Below are 23,017 nucleotides of genomic sequence, written 5' to 3' on the forward strand. Positions count from 1 at the left end.
ATGGAGGCAAATGAGATGGTGTTAACCTAGGTTCCTATGGTCAGCTGTCCACATGTGAAACCAAGCACATTAGGCAAATGAACATAAAACCATGTTGCTAATGTTGCCTTAAAATAGTAGTATGCATTAGTGCTAACAGGTAGAAGAATTTTTTTTTTTTTTACAGAAGATTGTACTGAAAGAAATTAATATTTTTCTGCAATAAAATAAGAAAACTTCAACTTGCCCGTTCAGTGACCGCCGCCTCAGTAACAATAACAGTTTTTGCACTCATCCTTTTAGCAGGCATGAAAGCAGGCTACTTAACTACAGCAGTGTTATATTTAGATCCTTCCGATGGCTTGTGGAAAAACATCTATGCTCATTTAGCTGATATGGTGAACTCCTATAAGAGACTCCACTGCATATATACATTTCCTTTTATGATGTTTCCAGGAATTCCCTTTGATGGGTAATGCCTTTTTACAAATACCCTCAGGGCATCCTTGACAAAACAGCCCCATAGATATCAATGGTAAAAACTAGAGGACCTTATTGGGCAATAACGTAAACCTGTTGTTCATATCTTACTCTTCACTTCTTACTCTGTTCATATCTGGGCTATTCCATTTATTTTTAAGAACCATATCAGCTTAGATTTTGTGTTCTACAAGTGGCCTCTGCCCTTGGATAACTGTGATACAAGAAATGAGAGGCATCACAGGGGTTACCAGAACTGTAATTATGTAGAACTATTGCCTGAAACCACTTTTAATGGGTTTAAAGACAGGCAAGGACCATTTTCCAGTCTGGAACAGAGGCTGTAATATCACTTTATTACCTGCCTGTAAAGAGGGGCCCCAGAAGATTTTGTCACCTTAACTGCTGCTCTCTAAACGCTACAGGCCATCTGTTATTTACAACAAATCGTTGCAGATACCTCATTCTACAAACAAAGCAGGATGGTCTGAGTTAAAAACCTTTGACTAAATGCTCAAATGAAGATTGCAATCTTCCTCTCCCATACATGCATACTTTATGAATTTATTTTTAATTCAAAGTAGTGCCTTTTCAAATACATCAGAACATGCATTATTTTAAATTAATACCATTTTCTTTAAAAGAAGAGTGTACAACAAAAGAAAATATTCAACTTTTGATATAAAACTTTTAATCTTCCCTTAGGCTCTCCTGAAATGTAATCATTTTATTTCAAACTGAGAGGAAGAGCTGAAGTCTAAATTATATCCTGTCTAACAATTGACTTCACTATGTGGGCCCCGTGTATCGTCTAAAGAGGGCTTTAAAACCCACCTGCTAATAGTTGAAAACAATGTTACATTAGAGACTATGATTGGACTAACTTGGAAGATTAGGTTTAAGTATCTTAAAATAAAAAGAAAGCTATTAGAATATAATCATGAGACTACTGCTTTATTTCTTTTGCTCTGCTGCCAGTATTTTGTCATGAGACTCTCATATAAAGATTCTCTTTTGTCTCTGAAAAAGCATATGAACCAAAAGAGCGTTTGCCTGTGAAGAAGGGGTGTCAGGAATGAACAAAGCCACTAGTTTCCCATGATCAAACCCATTTTACTCATGCTGAAGAAGGGCAGTAACACAACTTGCCAAAAACATTTCTAAGTGTGTGCTTTGGTTTGGTCATATTTGTGACTGAAAACACAGGCAGTCATGGACTGTGCAGCCCAGAGCTTTTATCCTTACTTGCATGACTACAGGCAGGCAGGAGACCTACACTAGATGGGAGCCTGACGGTATCAACTCTTTGGAGAAATGGCCCAAACACTCACCAGTCTATATATTCATCCCTTCAGCCTGGAGATACATTTCTCTAAACTACCTGAGAGTGAGGCAATTTAGCACATTGGAAATCATAAAACTTTACCTCACAGAGAGTCAAGAAAATATAGTCATGAGGCTGGAAGGAAGATCTCTGAATCACCCCAACCTGGGACCCACTGAAAATGGCAGTTACTCCTTCCAGCTGACCTTCTGTGGGAAGCTGAGGGTTCCCCCAGTACAGCCCTTCCTCTCTGTTTCAGGCACATTTCCTTATTCTTTTGTTGCTGGACAAAAATGAGCTTACTGAATTAAAATCATTCTCCCCATGACATATATTTCATGCTAAACTATAAATTACAGGATACTTCCTTGAGAAATGGATTATATTTACACTGAATTCTTATAAATCAAATTAGATTGTTTAGGGACAATCTATAGTGGCAGTGTTGTCAATCAATAAACTGTATTTTATTCTGTTGTTTAGTGCCCCCTTTGTCTTTACCTATTCTGAACCATGGGATGTGTGAGCCACTGTCTTGTTCCTCTGGATTTATCAGTGACATTTTTGATCTCAGATATGCAGTGAGCAATCACAACACCTGATTAAATAAGGTAGGGAAAAGAAAGGGTACCATTTCCATTGTCCTAGACCAGAATTGAACACTGTAATTACTAACTGAACCTGCAATGGAAGTAGCCTGAGCAAAATTATTCCTTTTGATCTGTTTTGCAAGCCTCCTAATTCAGAATCATCTCTCTTTGAAAGGAGAAAGACGGCTGATCTGGCAACATTTTGATGCACAAACATACTGATATTTTTCAAAGCAAACAAACCTTACATCCAAAATTATTAATTTGTTTTGTTGTCATTGCTGGGGTTTTGTTGGCTGTTCCAAGATAGAATGGCTAGAGACAAGAAAAAAGATTTGGGGCCATTTTATATATTTGAAATCACAAACAAGTGTAAATTGAATGAGAAAAATAAAAAATACCAGGAAAATAAAATTTTCATTGGCTGAAATGATGAATGGTAATGAACCATAGAAACAGGCTACATTTCACACTAGTTTCAACTCGGGATTTTTGGATATCAGTTGAACAGATGGTTATGCCTTATTTTTCAGTATTGTACTTCTTGACCTTTTTATTGATATATTTAGATGTGCACATCAAGAATAAGAAAACTGTCCTGGTGGTGCTTGCTGCGCCTTTTCGTTTTTGACAGTATGGATCTATGACCACATAGTCTCTGTGGAGCTGTTGCTCTTATTGTAACAGCTAGAGGAAGGGGAAGGTCTTTTTGTACTTTTAAGGAGGGAGGTAAGGAGGAAGGATGGTCCACTCCCTTTTGCTTTTTAGGTTGTATCTTAGCCTAGTCCCTGCCTTCACACTGTACAATATTTACCCTACTTAGATGACAAATGGTAATTTTTCCAAATTTAGTCATAACATGATTAAACTAGTTGTTGGATTCACAAAACTACATAAAAATCTTAGCTTCAATTAAAAAAAAAAAAAAAAAAGTACAGCATAAGAACCAGATATCACTTAATAGTATTAAACTTCACAAATGCAGAAAAGAGCCTGAAAATATTTAGACCGTGCAGGTATAGACAAAAGTTCAAAATACATTGTGAAAGGGAAGGTCAAAGAATCTTTTTGGGTCACTTACAATGGCCTGAATCACGAGGTCTAATGTCCGAGGAGGGGAGGGCAAGCACTGCAACTGCTACCATATCACCCCAAAGACAAATACCTGCTATCTGAACTAGATTCTGGTTTTAGTAGCTTGAACTGCATTTACCCATAATGTACCACCAGTAATTCTTTTGATAGGACACCAAGTTGACTGTGCGCTTGCATTTTCTCTATTTGCTTTAACGGGGATCTTCACAATCTTTTATGCAAGATGTTCTATGTTCCATATTTTTTCTATATCATTTAAAAAATGTCACTAGGAGGCTGATGTGTGCTGAGTGCAGGACTGCTGCTCCCAGCAGAATAGCAGATCATGCTGCTTGCTGGGGTTTGGCTGGGGCACATCAGAAGCCACTCAAAATTCACATCCCAGCCAAGTATCAGCACATTTCAAATCCCTTTTTTCTGAAATTACCATTTCAGTTTCCTTCCCATGCAAACAGGTCAGTTTTCCTCCATGTTTTCTAACTAATGTAGCATCATGGCCTCACTACAGACAGCATCATCACCACCCCTGCTAATACATCAGTTTTTTTGAAAGATACTGTGCCACAAATCTGTGGTGCAGGCAATGGCTGTTTGTATCTCACTGCTAAAGGTCAAAAACTGGAAAGGTAAGTATTAGAATTCGGTACAACCACAAAGATGTTGTTTGCAGTGTCAAGTTCATAAAACCACATGTATAACAAATAGAAAGAATGTATTTGATTACATTTACTTCATTCATCTGTCAGTGCAAGACTGTAGCATAACAGTGCTTTGAGCTGTCAAAGTCTAGAACACTGAGCAAAGAGTTACCAATTATCTCTATTTCTGAGAGTTTGATCTGGCTATATTTTTATAATTTCTAATGTTTTGTGGGTCTTGGTTTTTTTTTTTTTTTTTTTTCCCTCTAGGCTATCTTAAAATATAATTTCAATGTTGGCCCTAGATTTGGTGAATCTTGCACTCCATATAAATCTCAAACTGTCTTCCTCTGTTTTATTGAGGAGACTAGATTTGTCCTGGATTCATCCTCTGATACCCCAGAGAGTTGTGCTTCCATCCAGAGGGATGTTCATAGGCTGAAGAAATGGGCTGACCAGAACCTCATGAAGAGGAACTGCAGTGTCCTACCCCTAGGGATGAACAACCCTGGGCACTGGTACACACTGGAGCCAACTGACTGGAAAGTAGCTTTGCAGAAAAGGGCCTGGAGAGGCTGGTGTACTCTAAATTGAACATGAGCCAGGAATGTGACAAAGGAGGCTAACGGTATCCTGGGCTGCATTAGGCAATGTATTGCCAGCAGTTCGAAGGTGTGTGATCCTTCCCCTCTACTCAGCACTGGTGAGATCACACCTGAAGTGCTGGGTCCAGTTCTAGTCTCCTCAGTACAAGAGAGACATGAACATACTGGAGAGAGTCCAACAAAGGGCAACAAGGATTAGGAAGGGTCTGGAACATCTCTCCTATGTGAAAAAGCTGAAAGAGCTGGGACTGTCCAGCCTGGAGAAGAGAAGGCTCAAGACTGTGTATAATTACCAAAAGGGAGATTGTAAAGAAGATGGAGCCAGGCTCTTTTCGGTGTCCCAGTGATGGGACCAGAGGCAGTGGGCACAAGATGAAATACAGAAGATTCTGTCTGAACATAAGGAAACGCTTCTTCTACTGTGAGGATGACCAAGCACTGACACAGGTTGCCCAAAGAAGTTGTGGAGTCTCCATTCTCAGAGATGTTCAAAATCCGACTGGACATAGTACTGGGCAACTGGCTCAGGGTGAACCCTCTTGAGCAGGGAGGTTGGACTAGATGACAACCAGAGGTCACTTCCAACTTCAATTATTGTGTGATTCTGTGTGATTCTGTCCTAAATCATCTACAGATATAGACCTTAGCATGACCTGAGTAGGATGCAGGATGAGGAAAGCTGCTTCATCAACAACAAAGTCTAGATTCCTAGTTTTCAAAAGATACAGAGGCCCAATCTTGTTAGGATGTATTTTCCTGCCTACCAGGAGAACTACACATATTTTACCTACTACTTTCTCCAAGTCCTATTGTTTGAATTGACTTATCAGTACAAAATGTGAACAATGAGATACTGTCTGTCCATCACCTATAAAGATATTAAATTAGGCATAGTACTGAAAAAATCCACTGGTTCAGAGCAGCAAAAAAATTTGAGTAAGTTCAAATTCAAATGCAAGCTTTGATGTAGCAACTACAGTCTTTAGTGCTCTGTTGCAAAAGACCTTACCTACCTGCAATTAATTTTGACTTTCATTCTTTATAACTAAAACTGGCAGAGATAAAATTTCTGCTCTGCTGCAACTGAGCCCAGAGGATGTTTAAACTGCATTTTCCACCAGGGATGTTTGTAGGGTGACCTAGCTGAACTCAGAATGCCCCAAACATATCTAGTGGAGGTGCTTAGCTTATCAGGAATTACCAGAAGCTCATTTGAATACATCTTCCTTGCTCATTTACCTATCTCCTTCAAGGTGGTAGGTTTTCAAAACTGCAAGGCAGTTTTTCAAATTTGAAATTTATGTTCATACTAAATCACTTAAAATTTTATACCTTCCATATAATACAGTAAAACTTACATATCTAAAGACTACACAAATCCCAAGTAATTGTGTTTTCAGATGTTACCAGAACTAGAATTCAATTTCTGAAACTGTTCTTTCCTTCCACATTAATTCTCTTCAATGCAAACAGCATGAGGTAAAGCTACAATACAGCTTTAAAGCAAAATAGAGCAGGTAAAGATGTGCATTGAGTAGATTCAGAAAAATTTAGAAACCTTGCTTAGAAAAATCAAGTTTTGTATGTATATATAAACCACAGTGAACTCTTAGGATTGTGAGAGCCAAGTCTTTACATTTTTGACTCAAACATATTTCCTGTCAACATTAATGACTTTTCTCCTAAGTAGAAACTTTTAAATGACCAGAATCACCAGTCTATGCAGAAAAAACAAGCAGGTATGTCATGCACTTTTCTTTAGCGAAACATAAAATAGAAAATTTGTTCTAAAGTTATAAGCAAAGAGAGAAACATGCTTTAAAATAAAGATCATCTAATTCAAAATCCTTGCATAATCGAACTATTACAATACTTGGCATAGGAATGGACTTGGATACTTGCATTGTTCACATACATACCTGCATTCACACATACACTTATACAGAAACACTAGAGTGGAAATATACTTAGAAGTGGAGAATTTCTCACAAAACTTGTTCTTTTCCCTGCTGACTGCATAGATCTACAGGCAGATCTAGGTGGAGAAGGCAGATCTGAGGGTATTTACAAGAGAACCATGAGAAGGAGCTTAAAGTAGTCATACTTAAAAGCACACACAAATTAAAACAGTTTCAAACCAGGATTAAGTTTACATTGTTGAAACTAGGATGGACTCCTCACAAAAACTGGACATTAAACTTCCAGAAAATGGTCTCTTCCTTAACACTATACTTGCTCCTTTTCCCTTCCACTTCAGCAGCTGGTAAGGAACCATTAGGCCACTCCTTGCTATCACATGGAAGTGAATTCTGTGCTATTTCGCACATTTGTAAAGCAAACATAAGCCTAACCAAGACATCAGAATAAATGTCAATGGCATGACACTTTGCCCAGAGGAATCCTTCATCTCTTTTCCCCTTCTTTATTAATATTCTGATAAAGCAGAGGAAAAAGAATGCACAGGAATGAGGTACATTATGTCAATAGCAATAATTTATTAATAAAGATTACTACCATTTTAGTGATCTGCTAGATATGTGACCAAACTTATTGTCACACATTATCATCTGATGGCTCCCCTGTCCCTCCTTGCATACTTCCACCAGCAGGCCAAATGGCTCAGGGACTGTGACAGCCTCTACACAATGTTCTGGATCTCCCAGGGTTTTTCACAAAAGCAAGGCTGGGACATGAACATTAGAGTCAAAGATAAGTCTCACTGTAAGAGATAATGATCTCACTGTAAAAGATAATGTTCTCACTGTAAAAGATAATGTTCTATTTTATAACCAATAGTACTGTTATGACTTGTGGAGAGTACCCAAGTCATGACCAAGCACTTAGAGATCTTCTTTTAGAAGGGACAATAAAACTGCAATATTTATTATACTGCTCAGTTTAGTGACCTGTGTAAACACAAACTGCAGTGTCAGCTTATGTGTTTATGGCTAGATATATCTCTTCATAGGTCCGTCTTTTTGCAGCACTGGGTGGTATGAGAGATCTCTTGGTTGTCATTTACAGAGAATGTGACAATGTGCAACTGAATATGGTGCAGAGACAAGTGCGTTAGCAGGGACCATCCAAGTGACAGAAAGAGCAGAGGAAGGTGTTGTGATGAAGCACTTGTGACAATCATTCTGCTTGAAAGACTTTAAAATGACACAAGGAAATTTTGCATGTATAGGACATACAAACACATCCATAAATGCCACAATAGTCCCAATTCTCTGAAGAAAATTCTGATCTTTCCGGTTATTTTCTCACTCCAACTTTTAATGGATTTTTATATCAAACTTTTTCAACTAACTTAAGGAAGAGCAGGAATTAGCTTATAAAAAGATCTTGATTTTAGAAAGTAAAACAGAATATGTATAAGCTGGAATATCAATGGAAGGAGCTGCAACACTTAATTCTCCACCTTAAATTTCACTTAAGACAAATAACCCAAATACAATTATTCCAATGAAAGCAATGATCGGTCATCTACAGAGTGTTAAAACTCATTTACACCCTTTTCACTAATCAGATTTTTCAACGTAATATAAAAAAGATTTTAAAAAAATGTATTAAGGGCTTTCATTGTAAACCAGAATTAATCCTGAAAGGAATCAGCCAGATGTATTACTCAAGGAATATTTGCTGATGCCAAGCTCCCCAGCTTTAACATTAAATTTTGGGCCCTCTTTCAGACAATTCTGCCGTAAAGATAAAAGAAGCCCTGCTAAAGGGTATACCCATTCCACCTGGTTGTTATCCGCACTTTCTTATGTCCATATGTGGAATCCAAGTTGCCATGGGAGATGTGGAAAAGGATGAGGAGACTCTGCTGTAATAAGAGGAAATAGATATATAGCGAAGGTTGTACTGAGGTTAGGGTCTGGTGGATTACCTAATTGAGAAATGCAGACAAGAGCCAAAATGTGTTACTCACAGCACCGGGAGAGTTGCCAGCACTGTTTGTCCCAGATGTAGGCTAGTCACAGAGAAATTAAAAATCTGAAGATCCATAAAAGTCTCTCTCCCTTCACTTAATATTTTGATCCTGCAGCACTTTGGAGGACTAATCTGAAGAACTGGGTAGCCTGTCCCCCTTTTTTTTCCTAACTTGAAGAAGGAGGTGTGAACAGGATGATAATATTACATGTTACACTTTAAATTTTTATTGATATTTCAAGGAAATGTATTTTTAACTTTAAAAAGTTACACATTACTCTTACAATTCCTCAGGTCTGTCTGTAATAAATCACAGTTTAAATACCAGTATGTTTTTCAGATGGTCAGATTCTCCCTGTAAAAATACTGTGTTTAGTGTGACAGCACCATTCTTTGCTTTCAGCATCTCCATCTGTGTGTGAGAACTCTTTTGGAGAAAACAGAGAAATCCAGAGCTTGCATTTCAGGAACTTGTGAGGGGAGTCTGGTTCAGTCTTCCTAGTTTTTCTGAATCAAAAGACAAAGGCCAATAATTCTAGCAAACTGGATCTCTTTGACAGGGAAGTTAAGCATTTTTTTTTTTTACCAAAAATCAATAAAAAGCTGCTTACCATCTACTCTGTTTGCACTCAGTATCCACTCAATTTTTCTACAGTAGTGTATGTAAACTAGAAGGTATATATATAAATGAAACCCACATCAGAAAGTCTAGACACAACTAACCTTAGACATAACATCTATGGTTTTTGAAGATCACCATGCTTTCTTTTCTCTTGATAAACCCTTTTTACTCTTCCAAGTTTGTCCCAAAACATATGTATTTCAAGCTTAAGTTAACTCTTCCAGTTAACACATTTTAGGCAATGTCATCAATTTCAATTTCATCATTTCCTTCTTCTCCCACCAGTCTCTATCCCATTAACTCAAACAAAATGAGACCAAAACATGCAACCTTTGCCAGCAGTTAGGTGTAACTACCACCTCTGTGGCTGGTAGCTACTGACTCCTTGTCATAATGCTTTGATACTAAACTTTGGAAAACTGAACTTTATAAGGTGAGGGGTATTTTTTCTAATACCATCTTCCTTCTAGCACTCCTGTGGGATTGCGTTAGCAACTTGATGCCTGTTGCTGTTCCTATGCAATAGCCAAGCTTCAATGACAGGTTTTGGTTCAACCACAGTCAGTTGCTCCTGCTGGCAGTTCAGATCCTGAGAAAAACTTTGGAGCAATAGCAAGGAAGAGCATTAGGTTTATGTGGAAATCACATACTGGCAAGGAGGAAAGAGTTTTCAACAGTGAGGGATCCAACATTCACCTTGCAATAGTTCTGCTCAATGTAAGGCAAGATACCCTCCTTATTCTGTTCCTGGATTTTGCAAGTGATTTGGCTGAAAGCCCCAGAGGCAGAGACACTTATCTGTTAGAATACTTGGGGTTTATTTTTTATAACATACTGCACTAAAATGTAGAATGATACTTTCTATGATTCATTAAATATCTATCTGTGAAGTCACTTAATCATTTGGGCTAAAATAGAAATCCCACCACAGAAGAATAGCTGCAATGTTTCAATAAAACTGTAAACACTGAGGTTTTAGTAAAATGAAAAGAACAGAATAAGAACAAAATATGCCATCTAATAACAAATTTGATGTCAGGTACCATGTTATGTATGGTTTTTACAGCAATAGTTCCATTAACAAAATAAATAAGAGACCCATGACATTTTGTCAGGAAAAGGATGGGTTTCTCATCTTTTTTTTTCGTCTACTAGTGACATATGTCATACAGCAACCCAACAACAGATTCCCATGTGAGTTTGGAGTGAGCTGGTAAGCCTACATGGATCAGTACAGTGCTATGATGCTAGGTTGGATCCCAGAACAAAGACTTGTCAACTTTATACTGGGCAAATTTGCCTATTCTCTTGCAGCATCCACAGCTAAGAGTCCAGGGGTCCACTGGTGAGTCCCAGAGCCCTCCCACCATTGCCTCTGGGTCTGCTGTAGCTTGGCTGGTGCTAACACAGGTGACTGCACAGAGGCCTGACTGTACAGGGCTATTTCCTCAAAAGATATTAGCACCGCAAGTTTCTGTAATTTTCTAATTGGACAGCTTTCTAAAAAGAAAGATATGATAGGTGATTGAAATCCAATTCAATTTAAAGTTGATATCTACAAGGGATGGGGTAATACAGTCCTCAGAAAGAAATAAGATCTGTATTTCAATACACAAACACTGCCATAACCGTCTGTCAACAACTTATTAACACCCTGTCCTAGTTCTTATCTTTGTCTGCTAGAGATCTAATGTGCAAACTTTGTGAACAGAGACTTGCATGCAATTCCACGTTCACAGATTTTTGTGGAAAAGCCTGTAGGATTTAATAAAAGTAACTTTTAGAGGGAACATTTCAATAGAACAATCCACCACTAAAGCAATGATATATTTCTCTGTTAAAGTCATAAATATGCTTGAAAATTACACCAAAAAAAATTATCATCCTCTATCCTAATTTTAGAGGCATGTATTCTGTACTTATGAGTTTAATGGCTGCATATGCACAGTAACTATGTATAAATAATGATTGTCCCTCTTTCTTGTTTCAAATTTCAGAAAATCATTAGCTGATAACTTTGAAAATAGTCTAATATTTTAGGGGATCACAGACAGGGTAAGAGTTAGAAAGTAGAGAAAAACACAGCTACTACATGCATAAACGTAACAGATCTAGAACTGCACAACAAAATGTCTTCCCACCACAAAACACTGAATTTTAAAAATTGAAACATTCTGTGGCACTACATGAAGTGAATGAATTCTTTTCTAAAGTGAAAAGAAATATAGAATATGATATGCCAGTTGAGACTAAAATGAAATAATATGAGTTTCTTATAATTAGTTTTAACTGTGTTATGGATTGGATGCACTAAAACTTAGGGGTTTGTTATTCTGCCATCAGATCACACACACTTCTCAGGATCAGGGATCTGCATTTCACTGATTATTGGCAAGTTTTTATGTCATGTGTTGATAAAGTGTGCTTTTGTTCCTCTAACAGCTATTCCTTGAGCACAGGCAACAGAGGTTGCAATAGGAATCAAATGGTGCAGGATATAAATGCTTTTGCTAGTGCATCAGGGGTTCCTGTGGCTGTACCAGCTGCTTCTTTTACCAGATTTATTCATTTAATTTCCTACAAGTGAAAGGAAGGAAAGAAGTACCACAGGTAGATGTTTAGGTCAATGCTGCTCTGACCATGTGCAGGAGGTACCTAGCCACACAATACCGATCTCCTGGCTCATCAGCCTTAGGAATGTGTTGGGAGGAAACACATACACTGTGATCCTCTGGGTGGGTGGGATCATTTCCCATTTCTAACCCTTTGCTTCCTCAAAAATGGGAATGTACATCTGCCTCTGAAAAAGATCATGCCTATGGGCTTTGGTGTCTGGAGAAGGTGGTGAAGATACTAGTCTCTGTGCTCACCAGTAGCAATGATTGGGGAAAGGATTCAGAGTTCCCTGTGGCCACCTGCAGAACCTTAATCACAAGGATCTTGAGAATCCAACAGCTTCACTGCACTGAAAGCAGGGAAAACTGCATCAAGCTCAGGGTACTACCTACTTGATTTCCAGCTGACGCAGTCACTCTTTTTGTTATGGATTTCCTGGTTGCCAGCAGAGCAATGTTTTACGTACAGCAGGCAATTATTTTCATCTTCAAAAGTGGCACTTCTATAACAACCTAATAGGCAGGCATGAGGAGGAAAGTCTGTGAGCTTCCTTTAGTAGAGATTTCTTTAGCCTGTTGGCTGTCTCTTCTGGCTCATGGCCTTTAGTTAAATAAGTTACCTATTACCTTTTACATTCCTGCCCCAGAGAAATGCTATGTCTTTATCCCAACCTTCCACTACCAAGACACAAGAACAGCCAAACTGTGTGAGACCAAAGGTCCACCTAGCTCACTGCCAGTGCTATTGTTAGTAACTGGTAGCTAAAAATAAGAAAAGGGTAAATACAAACGATATCTGTCTCAGCATACCCTCCTTGATTTCTGTAATCTTTGGGTTAGAAACCTTCAGAGCTGAAGGTTGCAAATGAACATGTGTAAAAGATTTCGGTGATTTGGTGAACTAATGGAAGAAAGGAAGGAAGAAAGGATGGAAGGAATATCCTATGTATTTTTGTCACCACAAAGTAGTTTATTTTGTTTCTTTAAATGAATTTGGTGCTCCTGAATTCCTGTGTTATGGTCTGTGAGTGGTGATAATCGTGACTACTGGCCAGAGACAGTGAGAAATTATTTCCTGTTTAGCCTGTCTATGTTATTGATGGTTTTATCTATTATTTCCCTCTTGAATTGTCACTTTTCCTAACTAAAATATTTCAGCTCTACTGTATCCCTTTGGAAATGAGATGGTCAGAATCGCACACATTATTCCACTGGCAGACTTGCAGTCACCAAGGGCTTAGTGAATGAATTGATGCTTGCTGTTTTGCCCTCTTCCTTTCCAAATCACTGGTAACACTTTGCTCGCTATTCATCCCACTGCTGAATGCTGGGATGCTCCAAGAGACCCACCCGCATCCACACCGTAATCCCTCTTCTGAGAAATAACAGCCACTGGCCACAGTGTAATATGCATATTTAAGGTTTTTCTTATGTGTGTTACTTTCCTTCATACTGGATTTCATCTGTCATTTTATCACCCAGTAACGCAGTTCTCTGAGTGGTTTCTCCAGATTGTCAGTACATCAGCAAACTTTGGCACCTTTGGATTTCAGTCCCCTTTCCACACTAACAACAACTCTGTTGAACAGCACAGGCATCAACATCAATCCCCACAGAATCTCACTGTTAGTTACTCTCCAGTGTAAACATCAATCTTTTCTTTTTACCCTTTGTTTCCTACCTTTATATTTTTTATTTCTGCCCCAAAATAATTTCACTTTTTAACCTTTTTTACTGTAGCAACAGGATCACTTTTACCTATGTATATGATACCTCCCAGAGAACACCAAATCCATATCATATTTTCTTCATATATCCACATATTTACTACTTTAGTTTCAACTAATCTTTTTAATACAGAAGGTAGGATTCCTGTTGTATTTCACCAAGGATATGGAGCCTTTTTTCAAACCCAATGTCACACTTGCCACTTTGTGTTCCTCTGGGATTAAGGCCAAACTAATTTATAAATGTTATGTATATATTATATAAATTATAATTTATTAATTGTACATTGGAAATCATGACAATTGATAGTCTGACAGCTTCTTATCTTATTTTAGTTTAAACTCAGGTGAAAATTATTTGACCTTGGTGATATGCTACTACTAATTTTATTTATTTATTCTGAAATTTCTTCTGCTACCACCTCAGTAACAGCAAAAGATTTTGAGGCTTGATGATTACCAAAATAGATTTTGAAGTGAGAATTTCTCTATGTTCCACCACAGAAACGATCAACACACAGACTCATTTGGCTTTGTGTTGCCACTCATTTTTCTGAGTTCCTCTTTTTTATTAGTTTCAATGACCTCCGAAAGAATTCCTGTCTAATGTGTTTTTATTAATAGCTTTTATGTCTTTTGCACATTATTCCTCTGAATATCTTTAAGTCTGCCATATGGTTTTACACCAAAGTTGCAAGAATTTATATTTCTTTTCATTTTCTGCATGCATACAAGACTTTGCTCTTTGAAACACTGATTTATTACTTTTAGTAGCCTCACCTCTTTCACTCTGTTTTTTAATTATGACACAGTTTGGGATGTTTCCATGTGGGGAGGAAGGTGAGGAGAAAGAAGCAGTTTTTCAAAAATGCTTTTTGACATATAGTTTGAGATTTTAATATGTTGTGTTTAAACAGTTTACATTCCCTATACAAACAGTGTCAGCCAACATAATTAGTGGAGCCTACTGGGCAATTCACCAAATCACAGATAGTGGGATCATTTCAATCTTTAGGTTAAAGTCATATCACTTGGATGCTATGTTCAGCCTCAATCTTCAAAGACTCTGTTCCTAGAATAGGACTCTAAAATTCCCCAAATACTTTGTCTCCTTGAATCCAAACTTCATTTAAGATACAACAACAGACCTTTATAGATCTGTCATTCTAATAAATTTACCTCAGCATTTTCTTTCCAGAATGTTTTTAGCATGCCTACCAACAAGCCATATCAATACGCTTGCTTACAGTTACACATTCCATTTATTCTATCTTATTTTAACCTTATGCCTTTAGCTTTATTCTGAATTATTATGTTTATGACCTTTACCTATATGACTGTATATTTAAGAGCATCCATTGCAATTTTTATACCTACATTTTACCAATTCCTGGTTTTTTTCCTAAGACAGAACTCATCCTCACCTATACTCTTCTCCACCATCCCTCCTCACACCAGTTTTCCTGGTCTTTAGTTTTAAACAAATACAAGTTTCTAATTTGGTGTATATGGAACACCTGTATAGGCTTCACCTATGCCTTAAAAAGTTAATTAGCAACTGAAAAGAAATTAAAAAATGTTTTGATTAGATAAGAATAACAGTTTCATTCCATGCTGCCCTTCATTTCCCAGTGAAGTGAATAAGCATATATATACAAAAACATTAATATAAAATAAAAGCTAAAGTTACAAAAATGCTTAAAATAAGGGAATTTTAATGCCCTAGTGCAAAGTCTAGGGTTAAAGGTAAAACTATTTTTTGGCGATTTCCCTGAATTCCACACTAACACATGGAATGAATCATACAGAATTGCTAACAAGCATTTCTCACATCCTTAGCATTCGATTTCCAAGATAATTTGGCTAAATTTATTCATTTCTTTTTCCTCTAGGGTGTAAGCTAACTGGCTTCATCCAGCCTTAAGCAATTCTTTTGTAATTATTTAAAAAGACTCTACCTCTATTAAGTAAAAAAACCCCGAGTTAGCTAGGAAATAAAGTGCATATTCTACATCTACAAGTTAAAGTTTATTTTTTATTATAATGAAATTCTTTAAGTGAAGAGAGGAGAGGACTAAAGGATGGGGAATTCCTGCTGTTTCTTCTTTTAGGTTGGAAGAGCTGATGCTTCATTATACTATGTCAAACTATAATTGCTCCTTCAAATGTAAAAAATACAAGAGTAAATGAATAAGGCAATTCCTTTATTCAAGGATTCATGGGGTTATTAACTCTACAACCCCAACTCCTGCAAATGGCATTATAAGCATTTTTCTAACATTTTGTTCATAAGAAAGCTCTCATTATATAATGTTTGGGTATATTAAATGGTTAAAAACATTCCATTAATGAGAAGCTGTGAAGTCAGTGGGGTGCCTGTTGCAGTTTATCCTCCTCAGAGTCATGAACTGAACAGTCAACAAACAAGAGAGGAGCTGGATGTAAATGGAAGATGTTGCACTGCAAAATGTAATGCATTAGGTAGAAGAAACAAAGAAAATGTAATGACAGGCACTTGTCAAAGAAGAAAAAAACTTTTCACATTCTTTTCAGTTGGGGTGCACATCAAGAGCACCTGAGGATACCTTCAATAGACACTTTCTAAGAGTCAAATGCAACAGCAGATGTTCATGTTACTTATGGCTGAATAAAGTTCCTACAACTCATATTGCTTGGCTCTGAGTAGGATCAAAAACTCAACACTTAAACGCCAACTAGAGCAGACAGCTTGCAGAATGAAGCAGTCAAAAGCCCACAGTAGCTGAAGCTCTCTGAAAATGTGGAGGCAGTAGAGAAGGTTTAAAGAACACTTCATGATGCATCTGTAAAAAGTGAAGTCAGCAAAATGAATATCAGCTGGGAAGTAGCCATAAAGCTCCTTTTGGCAATATGTGGTTCCTTGGCATTCAATCTAACTGGGAAGAGATAACAACTGTAAAACTGTCTTGCAGAAGTTTCAGAAGAAAATTTGTAAAGGTGTGATATGGACACCATGAGGATCTGAAGAATGCAAAACATGATGAGCTTTATGATTTGAAGCTTATATATCTTTCAGTCACTGCAGCCTTTTTAACCTCTACAGTTACAACAGCACAGGTGAAATTATGCATTACAACCACAAACCAAAAAAAACTAACTAGCAGCAAGCATAAGTAGAGGGGTGATTCTGATCATAGTCCCCAAGAACACAAAAATTCACATATTCATGAGTACTCCTGATGCAGGAGTGGAACAAGGACTGCTGAGGGGTTGATTCTCCAAAGAAAAATAAATTATCAAGTGAGTTTCAAAGAGAAGAAAAGTCTTGACAGGAGACTCCTCAATTCTTGGGATAAGTTTCTGGTTTTTAATTAAAAGAAGATGAGAAATGGTGAGTGAGTTGTTGTCTGACTAAATGTATATGTTGAGATCTAAGTATGAGGACTGCCTTTATGGTTGTCACAAAGGAGAATATAAAGGGTGAGTTTCATCTCATTCTGCAGCAGTCTCCTACAGAATAAGTCAAAAGGATCATACCCTAAGAAGTCTTTGATTGTAGATAGAACCCTGGTTGATGAATGCTGATGTAGATGTTGACACTTCACTTGCCAAGATTAGGTGATATAAATCACTCTCACAATGTCAGTCCTACTCAGCCAGACCTCAAATGCAAAGCATTTTACAAGAGTCGAAAGATTTGGTAGTTGCCTTGTTGGAGGAAGGCAGCTCCTTCATGACATGATGGGATATCCAGAGGAATCATTTACTGGTTAGTGACACCAATTCATTTAGGTCACCAAACAGCCTGTTTCAGGGTCTTAATTTTGTCTTCTAGCTTCAAATGCTGAAACTGGAACAGAGCAATAACCAGCCTGAATAAATCTCCACCATGCACTGGGGTAACTAACTGATAACTATGATAGCCCAAAGGGATCTGTGGCTGAACTGACTAAACTGAACAGCTCTTTCTCATCAAAACAGAAAACAGTTTCAATCATAGGGGAGTTTTGCTTCCTGTCTCATTAATTCACTTTCTGTGAAGCCAATACCAGTCTGGAATCTTTTTCCAATATATGCATTTCTCACGTTTATTTTGCTCTGCTTGAGTCAATGGAAGAATGAGTGAATATAACAAGATGATGCTATGAAATCATTAACTGCCCAACAGCAAGAAGGTAGAGCTGTCAGGAGAGAAGTATCTCATGGCCCCACTATTTGGGATCTTCACTGCATAAAATTAATTTACCTGATCAGGAGGAGGTGTCCTTTTTTTTTTTTTTTTTTTTTTTTTTTTTTTTAAGTGTCATGCTTAAAGCTCATCTCCTTCAACAAGAAAAAGCTAACTCAGTAAATGCAAATCTTTCACACCGAATTATTGTTATTGATTTTCAAACATGCTAAGTAACGTGGACTCTTTTGCCATATGTTCAAAGCCTTTTACTTCTCGTATATAGCGGTCTTGGTTCTCACTGGCAAGTAACCCTGTAACTTTTAGATCATAGAATATAATCTTTATAGCTTAAGCAAAGGAGTTCATTATTTAGCTTAAGGTTACATAACAGTTCACAACTGCAGTTCAAGCACAGTCAAAGATATGCAATACATACTAAGAAGAAGTTACGTGAAAATATACAGACCAATGAACTCTCAAAGGTAGTTTCCATTTTGCTTTTTCTAGCTCTGTACAGAAGCTGATAACCTTGAATGCACTGAAATAACAAAGTTATTGTGGGGAAAAAAATACATTTCAAATGGTTTTATATGGCTTTGAATTTACAGTATTAAGAAAAGTTTAAATTCCTTATTTTTAAAAAATGCAGAACATCTTGAAATACATTGCTTTAACTATTTAAAAGTTCTCCAGTTGCTCAGACTAAGTCACTTTAATTTAGAAAGTCTGTTGAAATATGCATGGATGTAAAATTCAACAAACTTTTAGAATTGCTCAAAAAATTCCTTCTCTTGATAACAATTCTTTCATTAATTAAAAATATTTTTCATTCTAATTGTTCTAACTGCAATTTCCAACTAAGAATGCTTATGTCCCTTGATTTCAGACAGTAAAGAACTACAATAACTAAATAATTTTTATTTTTATTTTGGATCTTTGTTAAAAAATTTTTGCAAAAAAAGGCAGATCAAAAGTCCTAGACTCATATCCTCTCCTTTACCTCAAAAACATACAGCACAAAGAATATCAGTGTGAGCTTGCTTCCTCGTGTTGTTCTGTCTTTGTATTCTAAGTTTGGTCATCAAAGCCCAGTCTCTGGAAATTAATTTCACAGGGTGGATTATTGAAGAAAGTTCTTGTTTTTCTTCAATAGAACTAGCCTTTTTCCTAGAGTCTGAAGGGACTAATCTGATCATCTTGCTGAGTAGCCAGAGGTTCAAGATCCTCCCTGCAAAAACCCAGAATATTTCTGATCGAACAGAGAACACCTTTGGGGGGCTCATCCACTTTTGACTTAAAGAACATTTATGAAGTACAGTCAAGTTGCTTCTTACACTTTTTTTTGGATAAGCCAGAGGGACTTCACACCCATTCAAATCAGGTTTTCTGGGTTTTGTTCTTGTGTTAAGAACAGTTGTGGATTTTTCTGTGTTTCTCCCTGAAAACCCTCCAGCTTCTCAAGATCCTATCTGCAATGCTCACACTTGATCTAGACAATTCCACTAATGGTTTTCCTGCTGCCTAAACCAAAGAAATTATATCTTCTGTATTTTCAAATGACTTTATCTTGAGTTTGAATTAAAATGCAAATTAAACTAAGCATCGTATTAGAAGCACAGATGTGTTACCACTGGAACAGATAGACACATTTCTTTCAAAGTTGCTGATTTTTAAGATAGAACCCATCCCTCATATGGCTCTCTTAGTGGGAACTGTATTCATTTTTCCTCAAGGTATGACTGTTTTCCATTTAATCGCATTAAAATTAAAATTTGAATATTTCTTGATTACAACCTGTATGTCATACAAAACAGATAACTGCATAAATAACTTCTGCATTGCTACTTACTGCTAACATAGTATGATGTGATCTATAAATGATGTTCTGACTATGAGCAAGGGTGAAAACTTTACCTTCCAGATATAAATACCAAGTATTGACTAAAAGGAATGAAACCAGTTAATTCAAAAATGGATACATTAGTAGCATTCAGTTAATTAACAACACTGCATATTTACTGACCAACCACACTAAGAAGCTCAATAAGGATCCACATAGAGTTTACTATAAAGCCATTAGAGTTAAATGGAAACTAAATCTAAAATTAGAATCCTTAAAAATAATAATAAGCTCTAAAGTCAACAGCAGAGTTATGGTCTCCTAGATCAGTAAAACTTCAATAGTTACATGATATAGCTATCGTACATGAAAATTCATGCAATCATATCTGGTCAAAACCTCATATAATACAGATTGCTTGTTTGTGTAATCTTGAAAATCATCTACAGCATTCCTCTGTAAACATTAAGTTGTTAGATGCCAAAAATCTGACAGTTCTAGGCACTGAAGATTACTCACCCTTGAAGGTCTCACTGCAGTATAAATTACTGAAAAATGAATACCTCGTTCCTGCAGATCCATGGTCAGTGTTCTAATTATTTTGTCTATAAATAGAAACATGTATAATTTAACAAACTCTGTAAGCTGAGAAAGCTAAAATCCTACAGTAGTTGGAGTAGTAATGAGCTAGATGTTTAAGCTTCTTTATTTAAGCAATTTAGGTGCTCGTACCATTTATATGTCAATAGGTAAAAATAGGATAAGACATGTTCAGCATCGTGAAAAATGCACAATTTCAGTGAGACAATACAAAACAAATACATTACAGCAGTTGAGGAAAAGGGGTGATTTTGAAACTGAAATGTAAATACCATAGAAACAATATCTGAAAGGTTGAACTTGGGGCAATTAAATGCAAGAGCAGAAAAAAATCACTTAAGAGGTGAGAGCAGGATGCATATACTGTTAGTCAAGTGGACAATTAATAAGTAAGTAATAAAACTTAAGAAGTATTATTCTGTGAATTACAAAGTATACAGAACCAATCACTGAGGAACAATACTCAAAATGTAGTGCTTAGTTTGGGGCATGATATGCATAATATTGTCAGCAATATTCCTTTTTGCTTTGGTGGATTTAAAGCCTGATTCTGCACCCTCAAGAGCCTATCAAAAATTTTGCTGTTGACTACAGTGGGGGCAAAAGGATAAATATGGTGAAATATTTCTGAAAAAGGAAGGAAAAGTCAAGGAAGAGAGGACCTTTCAAAGAGGTCTAGAGATACCTCTACAGAAGATCCTCTTTTACTTCTGAAACCACAGGCAGTTGTGACCAATACTTACAACTGATAAATGTTTTCAAGGTGTATGCAGAAATATTAACATCTGCTTATGGTAAGGAGCATAATGGTTGTGAATCAAAAAACATTATTAGTGTCGTTATTGGGACTGACAGAGAAATAAGCACATTTATTGTTTCAGTGCCTTCCCACTTCTCATCCATGTACCAGTCTGGTGAATGGATATTTTATAGCCCAGACATACAGGCTTCTCAGATTCTGAAGGTATACTTTACAGAAATTGTATTTCATTCTCATGTAGTGAAAGTGGAGCTTACATTATTATCCTTTCTAACCTCTTCTATTTACAGTAATTATGGTCGTCTGGCTGAGTAAAATGTTTAGCTTTTGTAGAAATACAAGCATTGTTTTTTTCTGAAGGGTTTTAACCAAATCAGTCAAGAATCATAGCTATATACATCTTCCTTCTAAGAAATTATTGCTAAAAGAATCTACTATAAGAAATGGACTTACTCAGAAAAACAACTACATTTATACTGCTAGTGTAATTATATTGGGTGTGGAGGTACAAGGCATTACATACTGTAGATTTTGTATTTTATATGCACAGAGTGCAACTCACTGCAAATTCTAGGCAGCCTCAGCTAAAATTTGTGGAAGAAAAACTAGTACATAGAAAAATGCATAGATTGCCCTTGATTTTTCTTTCATTAAAGCAACCGATTGCTTGCTGAAAAAACATGTTATTTGCATTTCACTTCAGTAAGGAGCTACATGTAACTATAGTTACCAGTAACATCTATAACTCTTGCCTTGGGAAGATTCTAGAGGCAATTATTTCATTCAGAGAAGCTGCTTTGAACACCCTTATGACAACAGAGTTGATACAGATCTCTGTTTGCCTGTGAGCAAAACTCTACCTTACTTATGGAGTACTTGGAAATTCTCCAAGGAAAAGGGCCCAGATTGTCCACCATATTTTAAAGCACCTAAATTCCATGCCTACATAGGAACATTAGTCATCCCAGGTTCTTTCTTTAATGGAACAAGAGGCATCTCCAGATGGTGATATTGATGTTAGAGTGATTTTAGAGTGGTTCTACTAAAGTTTGATTTTTTTTTTTTCTAATTTTATATAACATGGATCCAGGAAACAGTACATAGATCTATAAATGTAAAACAGTTTGTCTAGGATAACACCTTTGAATTACTATAACTGCCTGCATCTATGCCCAGGTGGAAGGATTAAATTTTTCTTACTCACTGAAGACACATCCCTTGAATTTCACTAGGTACTGCAGGATTAGTGCTATTATTAATTTCTAATCTGTTATAATTTCTTTGTGTGATTTTAGACAAGGATGGAAGAAATGAACTCAGAAGAAACATTCTGGAAGGAGAAAAGTGAAAAGAAAGGAAAAGTATAAACTATGAACAAGAGAGAAAGAACAGAAAAGAGCAAGATGAAGGGGGGGGAAATAGGAGAGAAGAGAAAGAGCAGAAAGAGGAAGGCACTGAGAATCAGAGTGGAAAAAGGAATATATGCAGTAGCAACTAAAGAGCCTCATTTTATGCAGATGTTTGTCATTGATTTTGAACTATGCTGGATCCAGCAGGTAAGACAGAATGCAACCTTTTCCTGAGCAGAGAAATGTTTAAGAAAACTGACAAAAACTGAGTAATAATGTCAAGCTCTACCTCATGCAAAAGAAAGAAATAATACATACTGGAAAGAAAGAATAAATACTGAAAAGAAATAATAAATACTAAAAAGAAGCATAAAATACCACAACAGTTAGTCTGAATCCCTTGAAACTTGAGTAGATTTGGTTTCTGAATTCTGGTTTAGATTTCATAATGAGCCTCATTTTAATAACGTGCTAAAAACCTCTGCTTACTCCAGCTTCTAGATATTTCAGAACAGCACATTCCCCTTGGGCAGAATCTGAGCCCATTTGTTCTGTCTTGCAGAGCTTCCTGTCTGCAGTGAGTAAAACAGCAGGAGAGATTTCTCTGACATTTTGTTACATCAGATTTTAAAACCCTCTACAACAGAAAGGAAAGAAGTTCCTGTGACAAACGTAAGAGGTTTTGTGAACTTCTAGGCAGCCTACTA

General features: G+C 36.8%; 1 protein-coding gene across 1 annotated transcript in view; it reads right to left on the bottom strand.

Moving 5' to 3' along the window:
- Window positions 1-23,017, bottom strand: part of ATP6AP1 (ATPase H+ transporting accessory protein 1) — a 54,718-nt gene that overhangs the window by 14,003 nt on the left and 17,698 nt on the right. Inside the window, exon 6 of the mRNA XM_009973389.3 lies at window positions 20,121-20,206. Within this exon, the coding sequence (XP_009971691.2) occupies window positions 20,121-20,206 (86 nt within the window). The remainder of the gene's footprint in view (window positions 1-20,120; window positions 20,207-23,017) is intronic.

This window comes from Tyto alba, unplaced genomic scaffold, assembly GCF_018691265.1.
Source record: "Tyto alba isolate M040663 unplaced genomic scaffold, T.alba_DEE_v4.0 Super-Scaffold_2, whole genome shotgun sequence".
In the NCBI taxonomy this organism is placed as follows: Eukaryota; Metazoa; Chordata; class Aves; order Strigiformes; family Tytonidae; genus Tyto; species Tyto alba.